General features: G+C 42.0%; 1 protein-coding gene across 1 annotated transcript; it reads right to left on the bottom strand.

Moving 5' to 3' along the window:
* Positions 1-10541: 10541 nt before the first annotated feature.
* LOC135482798 (uncharacterized) lies at positions 10542-12098 on the bottom strand. Its single transcript, XM_064763193.1, has 3 exons — positions 11729-12098; positions 11278-11497; positions 10542-11012 (listed from the first exon to the last, which is right to left on the bottom strand). The coding sequence occupies exons 1-3, from the start codon at positions 12086-12088 to the stop codon at positions 10774-10776; spliced, it is 819 nt and encodes a 272-aa protein (XP_064619263.1). The 5' UTR covers positions 12089-12098; the 3' UTR covers positions 10542-10773.
* Between the last annotated feature and the right edge of the window lie 244 nt (positions 12099-12342).

Here is a 12342-nt window from a genome sequence, read left to right as displayed (position 1 = left end):
GTTCCCGTTCATGTCATTGTCAAGTTGAGAGTAATAAACTAATGGAGTCCTCAGCCAATGCTGATGTTGATGTGATGATCATGGTCCTAATAGTTTGTCTACAATGTCCCTCGAGCGAAGACTATTTTACAGTATCAATTGATGTCAAACAGGTGGCATTTGAATGATGCAACCTTGAAATCACTTAAACGTATTCTACTAACATGGCTTGTGGAAGTATGAAGTAGAATATTGCCATTGGGATAGGATGGAGAAATTGCTGTCGTACCATAATAACACCACTGCGCACATAATCGTATAATAACCCGCTGATCACCGACCGATAACATTTGCGATAACGACACCAATATTGTTGTCAAACATGTTGATATTTTCGGGACTCCTGACCAAGGAGCCAACGATCATGGTCCGCTCACAAGCCTATCGGGCAAACAGGTTTGGGCCTAGAGGAAGGCTGCACATGAAATGTGGGAGTCATGTGCAGGAAAGCAAGAGGGAAAGCACGAAATTGTCTAGCAGGTCTTTCACGTCTGCACCTTGAATAGTTTGGGTAAGTACAACAATTCTGTCAGCAACTGAATGCTGACATGAGGTCACTTTGGCATTCTTAAACGTTTACATGACACTTGGAATCATGAGAGGTACGTACCCTTCTTTAAAAGTCACACAGGTGCCGTTATTTCTGTTTGAAGCATTTGGGCGCAAATTATCATCGAGCAATACCTCAAACCTGCCATAATTCGTCATCTGGCTATGCATCGTAATTTCTGAAACCATCTTTATCATATTTTGCACAGAATCAATCCACCCAATCGCTGGTCACCATGCGTGTATGCTACTATTACTCTTTCCTGACGCTGATCTTAAGTGGATTTCAAGTGACATTAGTATCATCTGTTCAAAGTGAGTACTCGATGAAGACGAATATCTTTCATGATAAGTACATTTTAAAAGTTTCATTAAGTCGCCCTATTGAACAACCACGAGCGGGCAAGCTTGTACATATACAAAATGATATCTGGTAATAACTGCTGAAGTCCATCCTAACTATGGACACTGCACCCACCGCAGAAAGTTATGTAAAGACAAGGCGATAACGCGGGCGAATCGACCCGACCTGACATATCTTAACTTTGGTCTTGGTATTATCATGTTATTACGTACAGTGTCGCTGTGTATTTATGACGTATTATATGTACACTTTGTTAAAATCATCATTGCACACCTAAATATCGTTTGAAACCGTTTCTTTGAGTTGCGCTTTTGGTTCCAGATACCTATCTAAAGCTATTTGACAGGAGAGCCGAGTCGTACGTTCTTGACTGGGTCGTATCCACCTCGGACCCAGGAGTGGTGGTCATTTACGATATCGGGGTAGAGGAATGCGCTCAACGATGTGTTACGAGTGTTCAGATTGACTGTAGGTGAGAATTCATTTGCAAGCCAAACAGGCGTCTCCTCTCACGATACAACGGTTTTCAGTAGTTTATAGTCATGTAGGTGATCGCGAATAGCATAGTTCTAACATCTTCCAAAGATGGTCTCATTCGATGAATATGTTTTTCAGATCGTTTATGCATTACCTGACGCAGCATGCATCGACCGGCGACGCAGATATATGTTATCTAACAGACAACAACTATGCTGATTTTGAAGATGACATTCAATCAGCACCGGATTACGACGTATACCTCAGTAAGTATAACATGCATAGTATCAGCATGAACCTAATTTGCAGGCAGAGCTTCTTGGTACACCCTGACACTGTTGCCTGAAGGAGAATGAGCGGAACAAAGTTAAAACGAAGTGCATGTTATTCTTCAGCTCAATACAAGAACCTCTTCACCCTGATCCCCAACCATGCCATCGGCTACACAGACCCTGACATCCTCATCATCGACAGACTCATCTCTGAAGAAGACTGTGCCAGGGAGTGTCTCTTTACCACAACCTTCACATGTTTATCCTTCAACCATGACTTTCGGTTCGGGTACCCCATCTGTACCCTCACACCAAGGAATATCAACATTAATGGAGGCGTCGTGCATGCGCCCGGAATTAATCTATTCGAAAGAAGAGCAGGTAGGCAAAAGAATGCTCTAGTAAATTGTTAATATCAGTTTGTGTCAAATTACCGAAACCGAAGCAAACTCATGAGTGGTATCAAATATATCAAACGCACTCGCTGTTTTGAGCACTGGGCTCATCTCTTCTTACAGAAGCTACCAAATATAGATCTGATTCTATTTGCAGTCAAGTCCAAGATTTCGGTACTGAAATGACATTTTCTTCTTATCTAAGGTATTGCCTTTGCTGACTTCTTCACGTACGGACCATACACATTGAAGATATCTCCTACTAAAGTCGTGGAGGATTTGACAATGGAACAGTGTGCCAATCGCTGCGAAAGGGAGACCACATTCTTGTGCAAATCCTTTACTTACTCCACAAACAACGGTTCCTGTGAGTTGTATGGCGTAACTGCCAGCGATAACCCAGACCTTCTCGAGTATAAGATGGATGATGGATTGAATCAATTCGACTTTAGCTCAACTGGTGGGCATTTTGAACGACTTCGTAAGTAACCCGTTAACTTGTTTTCAGGAAGAGAACCTCCTGAGATTAAACCTTTCAGATATGTCACTTGGCTCTAGATGTCATTGGCGTGTCCTTAGGACCAAATACCAGATAGACTACATGAAGGTAGAAATGGAACTTCATGATTTCAGCTAGCTGTTTCTGCCCCTGACCTCACAAACGCAGAGCCCATTTTCAGAAAGAATTGTGTAGCACCGATTTTGTTCGTTGTTGACACGGTAGCCTTAAGTTCTCTGAATAATAATATTGATGCATCAAGATCACGAAACTCTACACGTGAACAAAGTCATCATCCATAGTTTTGTCTGTTTGCAGTTGGCGATATGTCTCATTTCTCCGCCAGTGCGGGCGTGGTGATCACAGTGAAGGATGGCAGCGTGGAGCTTTCCCGTGATGGACTGGAGGCCTGCTCCACCAGCTGCGCCAGGAACGAGAGTATGATATGTCGCTCGTTTGACTTCGTCATGGCCAATAAGACTTGCCGTCTACACACGGTCACAGAGAGTACCATATTCAGTATCTTCTCCTACATGGAAATTGTTTCATATTTTCATTTTCAACTGGATCCGGTATACGGTGAGCACCTCAAAACGGAACTCGTTGCGTCTTTCGAAATCTGTTATCCATATTGAAGGTCTACATAAGCTAATTTGTAAATGCAACGTCAGAAACGAGAGAAGTTGAACCTCCGTATATGACCTATGGCTAAAATGCTAACGGCACCGCGTTGCCAACATCGTGTTTTATCATAATGGCAAATGCACATGAACGAGTGAATTTGATCAACATGCGATACTCCTTTTGGTGATAATTTGCAAGCACTTTCTTCCAGATTGCGGCGACCCGATCGTTCTGCATGATGATGAAGGTTCCATAGCATCACCTGGTTGGCCCCAGGCTTATCTACGTAATCAGAAGTGCAAGTGGCTCATACAGACCAAACCAGGCCGAGTAATCCGGCTGAAGTTCTCCCATCTTGATCTAGAGAGGACTGGCCAAGCTTGCATTGACAAAGTGTTTCTATTGGGCTCCTACAGCCTCTACCACTCACTGTGCCACATCCCCAACACGACGGAAGCGACATTCGTTTCTGATGATAGCCAACTGCGCGTGGACTTCGAGTCAAATGGATTTGGACATGGTCAAGGCTTTAGGGCATTTTACACAAATGGTAAACCTGGTGATTTGTCCTTTTAAATCGACATGTACCGGCTCAGAGATACTGAATAGCACTTAATTTGATAGGGCGGCGTTGATGTGGTGAGGGCTGTTGTGGCCAGTATATCAACCAATGAGCATAGTATATAAGAAGCACCTGTCATCAATGAACATGCCTGATTTGTCCATCTGATCCATTCTGTGTGTGTCTTATGTTCCATGGTTTTGTCTTCCAGATTGGGCATGCAATGTCACCTCAACACTCCGAACAGACACCATACACATCGCCTCGCCCAACTTCCCCACGGCTTACCGAACCGGAGACTCGTGCTATTGGTTTATAGCTCATCCAAAGTCCTTCCCGATTGAAGTTACGTTCCACACATTTGAACTTGGGATGAGCAAGCTGGACTGTGCTGATCAAGATTTTATCAACATTTACGAAGGTAAGGTGTTATAGTGTTGCAGCTATTTTCAATTTAAGTTTAGAGTAATCGATTTTGACAATATCGTCGCAAATGTGGCATTCATTGTTCCTTGCAGTACCATTCTAATATCGGTTGTTGTTTTTTCTGCGTGTTAAATCAGGTCGTGATGCCTCATCAGGGAAGATTCTCCGAACATTCTGCGGCGACCAAGGGACAAACAGGACCATCCTCGTGCCCAGCGGTATGGTCTACATTCAGTTTACAGCTCAACAAGGGACAACTGGTGTAGGGTTTGATGCCTTGGTTCGGTTCTCAGATAACGGATATAACTTCACTACAACAGAAGGTAGGCAGACCTATACTTTGCTGAACCTGATATGATCCCTAATTCGAATGAAAAAAAAGGTAATATGTGAATTGTCAAAATAATTAGTTTAATCACCAACACTTCCGTGTGTAAAAACCTGTCTTCTGCTTGACAGACTGTGCGTTCAGGGCTCCAGAATAAAACTCTTGACTATCATTCTCCTATCTACAATTTCAGAAAACGAATCGCTGATTTTGATAAAGCCATCAGAGACTGGGTCAGGCGAGTTCACAAATCCTGGCTTTCCCTCATACAAAGAGAACACAGATGAAGCTTGGCTGCTAACGGCACCGGGAAACTCGCGTATCGCACTCAACTTCACGGATTTCGAACTGGAAGAACCTTCATACGAACAGCTTGTGGGAAGGAATATCACAGTGGCGTTGAGATGTGACACTGATTACGTGCAACTCAGAGACGGAGAAAGTGCGGAAGGGGAAATTATAGGAAGGTTTTGCGGGAGAGAGGGACAATACCTTGAGAGCATGGTCTCCTCGGGGCGCTATCTTTACGTTGAGTTCCACACTGATAGCTCGATCAATTCCAAAGGATTTAGAGCAATGTACACATACATATACGATGGGCAATCGACAACATCAACAGGAACTGTGCAGCCTTCGAGTCCATTACCTACAACTGTCCCAACAGTGACATCAACAGTGATGTCGGAGCAGCCACTAAGTTCATCTGGCCCAACTTCAGAGCATACGACTGCCGACTTCACCAATGCTGTCACAGATCGGGTACCTTCCTCAACTTTACAGACTTTCCCTGAGTCAACTCAAACCAACTTACAAACAACATCGACGACAAACACCCCCGTTGGCCAAGGTAAGGAAAGTGTTGTGGATGTTGAAATCGTAATTTGCAATTTCAGCCGTAGGCATCTAGCGATAATGTAGCGCGGCACTCATTCACCCTACTGCTAGAAAGAAGGCATTGTTGAAAAGCTGTCCCGCGACTCCATATTAGGGCACTTCTCTGATCATTTGGCACTATAGTGACAGTTAATAGCTGCTTGTTGGATATGTAAGAGTAACACTCAAACTAGGCTATATCTTCCATATAATCCGTCATGAAGTTCATGAAGGGTTCTGAACTTCAAGGTCCTCAAATCTTTTTCAACGATTTTATTTTCTTCATTTCCTCAGTTGTTAAATCGTGTTCTGTAACTACTTCAGATGCTTCTGTGAGCAACCACACCATGCTAGGAGTTGGTATCGGAGTAACTGTGTTAGGCCTCCTAGCTGTCGCCGTGACAGGCTTCATCATCTTCTTTCACAGAAGAAGGCTTTTAAAAAGGTAATTGTTTTGGTCACTCCTCATCCTCTTGAAACGGGGTCTTCTACACGACTCCTCCTTACGCATGAGGAAGTAAGTATATGTATGGAGTGTAATGGCCTGATATTGTCACGATGGTCACTCCTATATATGTCTGTAAATTGCCAATTCAACATTTCAATACACGCCCCGATCGTATCTTGTTAGAACTATGAACAAAATAGGACCAAGGTCAGTTCATATGGATACCATACAGGCTAATCAAATAAGGCTACATTATCTACGGTGGTTAGTTTTGTCTCATCTTGCAACTTTATACTCTGTTATTTTTTCAGCCCAAAATACTCAGTGCACGCAGCTGATGTCGGCGTTTATTTTCACAAGTGAAGTGACATGATGACTTGGGTTCATCCGACACTCATGCAGGAAATAGCACATCGGATGGCTGAGCGTCTTACACTAAGCAACATGTGACTGGAGAGATAAACGAAGCATCAATTGCTCAACTGAAATAAGTAGGGGGCCCTTCTGTCCGGGAAAACGACAACGGCATGATCATGTTCGGGTTCAAGCTACCGACATGATACAGTCATTAGCAACCAGTTGAGTCACATCTTCAGTATACCTTTTTTGATAATAAAATATTTCTTTTGTATCAAGATCACATTGGCTGTTCATTGCTACCGTTAATGTACTGCATTGGTTTTCTTGATGAGAACCCAGCCCCTCGGCTGCAACGGTTCAGCTGAACGTTGAATTTATAGATGGCATCACGGGACCCTCCCATTTTGCTATTGGTGGCTATTTGTAAAGGCTGATGGGTATAACTACTGGCAGACAAATGGCAGACAAATTACGTTAAGTATGAATGGTGACCTCAGAGTGAAATATAAAGGGGGTCGACTTCCAGACCCCATATTGGATACTCATAACAAGCAAGGCTCCACAAAAATAAAAAATACTCTAAACAGTCATATGTTTTCAATCTGTTTGCTATGCAGATTTCTCTAAACGCAAATGTTGACATTCTGAAAGAAACGCTTGCTTCCAATTGATTTCTCCTGTTAGAGAAAGAAATCGATCTACTCGAGGCTTATTACAGCGCATCACTCGAATTTGATCATATCTTTCCTCGACGTAAAATAAACACATTTCTTCAGGATTTCGTGAATAAATGGCCGGCCAACTCGATCAGTCTGTCTCCCGATTGCTCGATAAATCATGAGCGAAAAACTGTAACTAAAGTTTGAGCATGATTGGAATCGTGTTTTCGGGAAATTGCGATGATGATGAATGATATAGTTATGATTTAGTAGAAGTACTTATAGAAGGTGGATAAGTGAGCGGAGGTTTAGCCATGAATTTCAAATAGCTTAAATGATATGGTGCAAATTCAGCCTCATTACTCAGTTTTACACAATGGACCGTGGCGATAAAATTGTACAATTGTCTTGCAGGAATGACCATTTTTGATCAACACCACCTGATGTGCCAGACGCCAGACGCAATTTTTCGCGTTCAACATTGATATCTCACCCAAAGTTCTGTTATCAGCATGAAACTTCAAAATTTAAAATGAGGCTGTGTAATTAGTAAAATCACATGGGAACAAGATGCAATCTCCACATCTAAAAGTAAGATTAGATGGAATATTTACTGCCTTGTCTTCTATTTAGTTTGTTAATTACAGCAAATGGGTAATTTTCCAAACGTATCGCTTTTGGATCAAGATGAATGCTTGGTGAAATTGGTTTTGATCTGAATAGGTTTTCTGCTCCATTAAATGCGCCACTTCCAATAACGAGGGTGGAATTCTATACTGTAATCACCATTAGCGTTATATTTACAATGACGCCGAATGGTTCCTTCTTAACCTTCGGGAAAAGACAGAAGTCTCATTTCATGATTTTGTCGAGATCTCTTCAACTGCATTATAAGGCACAAAGTCGCGTTGCAAGTTCAACTACATATTAGTCAATTCGTATGTTGCGTTGGGCTTCGGAGAAATCGAATCAAGTGTCTACTTCTTCCAAAATTGGCAACAAGTGAGAGATACACAGCGTAGTTAATGTGCAACTCAATGTCTACATGTACGTGGTGTAAAGAACAACTACTCCATTGCCACAAGAAAAGGAACATAATGGCACCACCACGAACCTTCATTACTACCAATTCCAACTCGCGATGTAAATGTACAATAAATTTGTCACGCGAGAACATCAAACGGCGCAACTACAAAGCTATCACACATTTAAATCGAATTCGATATTGGGAATTGGAAATGTCGCAGCTCACTTTAGTCGGAACGAAGTTTGGTAAAATCCAAGTAAACTGTGACACGAGCTTGAGGCAATTGTGATATGAAACCCTGTGAATGTGATCATCCGCGCACAAACAGTCTTGTCGCCCTGTGGCTTTGGGAAATGACTTCCTCATGCGGCGCCGAGATCCCGATATGTCAACTTGTGCCGCCCAGGGCCTCAGCCACAGTAGACGTCAAATGATATTAGTCCTCTGAGCTGTATGTTGTTGGCTGTAATCAGCTCTGCATGCACGGATGGTTCCTTGCGAGGCTTCGCTACTGATGCTGTAACGAGACAAGGATACTTGAATGTCAGCCGTGGTTCGGAGGATGGGAATTAAGTGTCTGAGGCTACTTTTTGTGCTTAAAAGTTATTTCACCTTTCACCTGTTTATACCATTTGTTGGTGAAGACCTTGAACGAGTAGATGTACGGAGTTGAATCTTTGCAGCAAGCGCTGTTGCCTTTTTATTTCTTAAAAATAATGATGCTGCATTTCGAGGCGGCAATAAATTACTCTCGTCTAAATTGTCACTTTTGTCGCCTTTTTCATTTTTGCGCGAATCGTAGCCATTTGTCTAAGATTTCATTCGACACGAAGCGCCAATGGCATTCACAAATGGAACCTGGAACATCAGAACAACAGCTCTTAGTCTCATATTAATAACCTAGTTCCGTTAACAAGAAGATGCAAATCTTGTTCTCTATTTTTAAGTGAATATAATGCGATCTATACGAATGTAAAAGCTCGTACATGGTCTCCCGATCAGTCTTTGCCATACAACCAAAAGTCCCTGTGAGATCCCTGCCTTGCATGTTCATTTAATTCCAATAATAACATTAAATTCCAATAGCGCACGAAGCCTTAGAATCAGAAGAGAAAGAGACCATCACACAAGCGGATTTCATGAAGCAAGATAAAACCACTCTCTAATAATAATGCTGTTACTTTGGCGGCCTGATATTCTTAAGAAGTCGATGAAAAGGCGCTAGATTGCACATTCACTCTGGTGTGGGTTTTCTTCACCACAACACTTTGCACTCAAAGTCAATGGAAGCCAAATGCACAGCAAACATATTCCTTTCATCAATTATTCTGATGTTGACGATTACATTTTCCAGTTGAGAGTATGATTCTGTTTGAAGTAGGTAATTTGATTTCAGGGGCAAAGGAAATAATCATCTTGAATGAGCTGCAAAGTATGAAATGCTGTTTACGGTGAGTGTCGCCATGAAAAGACTATCAAGCTATGATGTCATGCTTCTTACAGTTGACTTCGGCAATGCATCATTCAATCCTTTAATTTGAACTAAAAGAAATGCAAACATTCAGAGGCTTTGTTAAAAGCTGAATAAGAGAATCTTTGTGTTCAAATGACGAATTCTGCAAAGAAACGGCTTTCTATTTTCTGTGAAATAATGAAGATGTTTGAATACGAAGGCCACCACTGCATCTACGTTGTTTTTCCCGGCTTGAGAAAACGTTTTTCCCAGAATCTCTGTTCTTCTTCTCTTTGACCAAAACCCAACGCTCAGAGTTCATTAGTTATTCCACTCACCGCAGCCATCAACTAGCAACAGCGTAAGATAATAGAGGACAGACATCTCATCTTGTTGTACCGCTTTGAGTCCCAGTTAATTACTTTTGGACTAATTTCTTCATAGGGAAGCCTTTTTATTAGAATATGGTAATTTTGCTCTTGAAGCTGACGTCGATTTAATAACATGCTGGCCCAGCTCCAGTACGGTGGATTGCAGGCTGATGAAAGACGAGAAAATGAAAATTACCAATTACAGTGTTTTCGCTTGTATGCTGCATGCTTGTTTGGCAGTTTATGTCACATCATAAGTCTAAGGATCTTACTTTGACGGGGCTGACAAGTCAATAAATCGTCATCATCATATGGTCTTGATAACATCACATCTTCTAACAAGATTGCTGACTAATGTGTTTTTTGTTACAGTGTTCGGCAGAATGAAAACGAGAGGAAGAGAGAGATACATTGAGCGTATTTTGGTTCAAGCTGTTAGAGTTTACGTATTGACTGTTATGACTCAACTGCATCAGCTTTTAAAACTTTCTTGATAACTTCGCAAGACCACAAGATGGCCACCGCCACCGTCCACGATACATTACAGAGCGAAGTAAACATCGTTAGAGAAGGTCCACGTAGAGAACTAATGTCTCATTTGACGGGGTCCGCCCGGAAACTGCCTGGGCACTAAATCAGACAGCCAATACAACAAACTACCCTAATAGGGCCACTGAGGTGATTATACCACACAACACGTCGCCGGCATAAACAAGGCTATTACCGCCGATAGATTGTCGTTTGTTTCCGTTAAAACAGAACGGTTTCTGCGCCGAGCGGCCATTACACGGACTGAGCTACAGAATGAGCAGTACTTCCTTTGGTAGCAACTAAGTTTATTATCGAGTTAACAAGCATTCTTACGTGATCGAGTACGGTTAAATATCATTGGTCCGTGTTTGCCATCTCCCAGCCAATGAAAATAGTTTACGGCTCTATATCGTAAAACTCGCGCGCCAACATCCTTTAAAAGTTGTACCGATATTTAACAAGTTTTTAAAACAAGAGAGGCTGCTTTCAATATCTGGCTACGACTAACCATCAAACTCAGTTTGCTGTAAATACAGACAATGTCTGTGTCACATTTTGTTGTGTTACCGCTGTGAACTCAGGGAGGTACATGTCACAAGTTTTCTTGTCAGAATCGAACTGGAATGCAGTACAAGCAAGGCTGTGCGTACAGGACCGGGCACACTCGAGCTCACTGTAGCAGGGATTTGTTTGAAAAGGCGCTGAAGTTATGGTAGACGATTCCCGCTGGAGGAAAGACAGATGACAACTTTCCTCTGAAAGAAAATTCATGATAATTCTTAAAGAAAGAGAAGTTTAACCCTAACATATAATTGCTCCTTGCTTTTGTACATATTTATAAGTGTGGGACGGCAGGGTGTGAATGCAAAGTTGATGCAACAAGGCCATACTCTAAATAATTGAAGTAGAATTTTGAATTTGCCCATAAGGTACAAACCTTTCAACAATTTCAGTAACAACATTATGAAACACTTGTTTAATATGACCTGAACAGTTTCCAAAGCTCGGACGTTTTCTTACCTGCATCAGCATCCTTGGTAATGAGAATGGCTCTGACAGCAACTTGCCTCCCTTGGGTAGAAGCATCAAAAACAACCCTGTTGTTGCTTCCAGTGATATCGCTGCTATATTTCCCTTCTGCCAGCACTGGCCATTGGTTTTCGTTTGACTCTTTAGAATGTGATAGCCCATAATCATCCTTCCCAACGCTGTGAAAGCCGATGTGATCACCAGGAAGAACCTTGAAAGCAAGGACCTTTATACATACAGATATTGTCAATATGAAACATTGCGTATTGCCTAGCGGTATCAGTCACACTACTGCTAAATGCATTTGAAATAATCAACACTCCAACACACTGCTTTTGTGCTTCACATGAAAGTAACTTCTTAATCAGTGTCCTGAACAAAACGGAAGCAAAAACCTAACGAGATGTTCTTGCGATATCTAGTTAGGCATACATGTACGTACCTTAAATGGTGTAGACTCCACTATGTTCATTTGTCCAGCACATGGTGCCGCAACTTCTGTGGAATGAACCAAATCAAAGGTATTCGAATTATCAAACACTGGCACTGGCCTGAACACATCAACGTAATAACTACTGCAGTTGCAAGCGTTGTATAGCTGCCAGCCAACAATGTCTCCTTCCTTCTGGAATGTGTAGACATCCGCCAAAAGAACGACTAAGTGTCCCCCGTATAGGTCCTCGAGGAGCTTTGGTTCTGTACCCTGTACATAGGCATCCTTACACGAAGTTAGCTGCGAATGCACTGGACAGAAAGTGACATATAGCAAGCATGAGAGAACCAGATTAATCAAGGCCATCATTTGTGGGTTCTGTACGCTGTCAAATGCGCAGGAATATTAGGGACATTGGCACGCGTATGATGATGTTGATACGAGCAAATGGATTTGTTTGTCTCTGTCCGATGCTTCAACAGCAAGGGGCGATCTATAACCAATTTCAGCTAATATAACGAGTCAACATATGCATTATTATCGAAAACATACTCTTTAGATATTTGATTAGCTGAGTATAGGCTAATTATATCGATAATGCTAACGAAGTCACACGTAATATT

Source organism: Lineus longissimus, chromosome 1 (genome assembly GCF_910592395.1).
Source record: "Lineus longissimus chromosome 1, tnLinLong1.2, whole genome shotgun sequence".
Taxonomy (NCBI): domain Eukaryota; kingdom Metazoa; phylum Nemertea; class Pilidiophora; order Heteronemertea; family Lineidae; genus Lineus; species Lineus longissimus.
The sequence above is the reverse complement of the archived record's forward strand: the minus strand, read 5'-3'. Positions and strand labels throughout refer to the sequence as shown.

Coding starts and splice junctions, on each gene's coding strand:
- LOC135482798 (XM_064763193.1), bottom strand. CDS start 12,088: ATGATGGCCTTGATTAATCTGGTTCTCTCATGCTTGCTATATGTCACT. Junction 11,498..11,728: donor TGGAGTCTACACCATTTAAG/GTACGTACATGT, acceptor CTTGCTTTCAAG/GTTCTTCCTGGTGATCACAT. Junction 11,013..11,277: donor TACCAAGGATGCTGATGCAG/GTAAGAAAACGT, acceptor ATTTTCTTTCAG/AGGAAAGTTGTCATCTGTCT.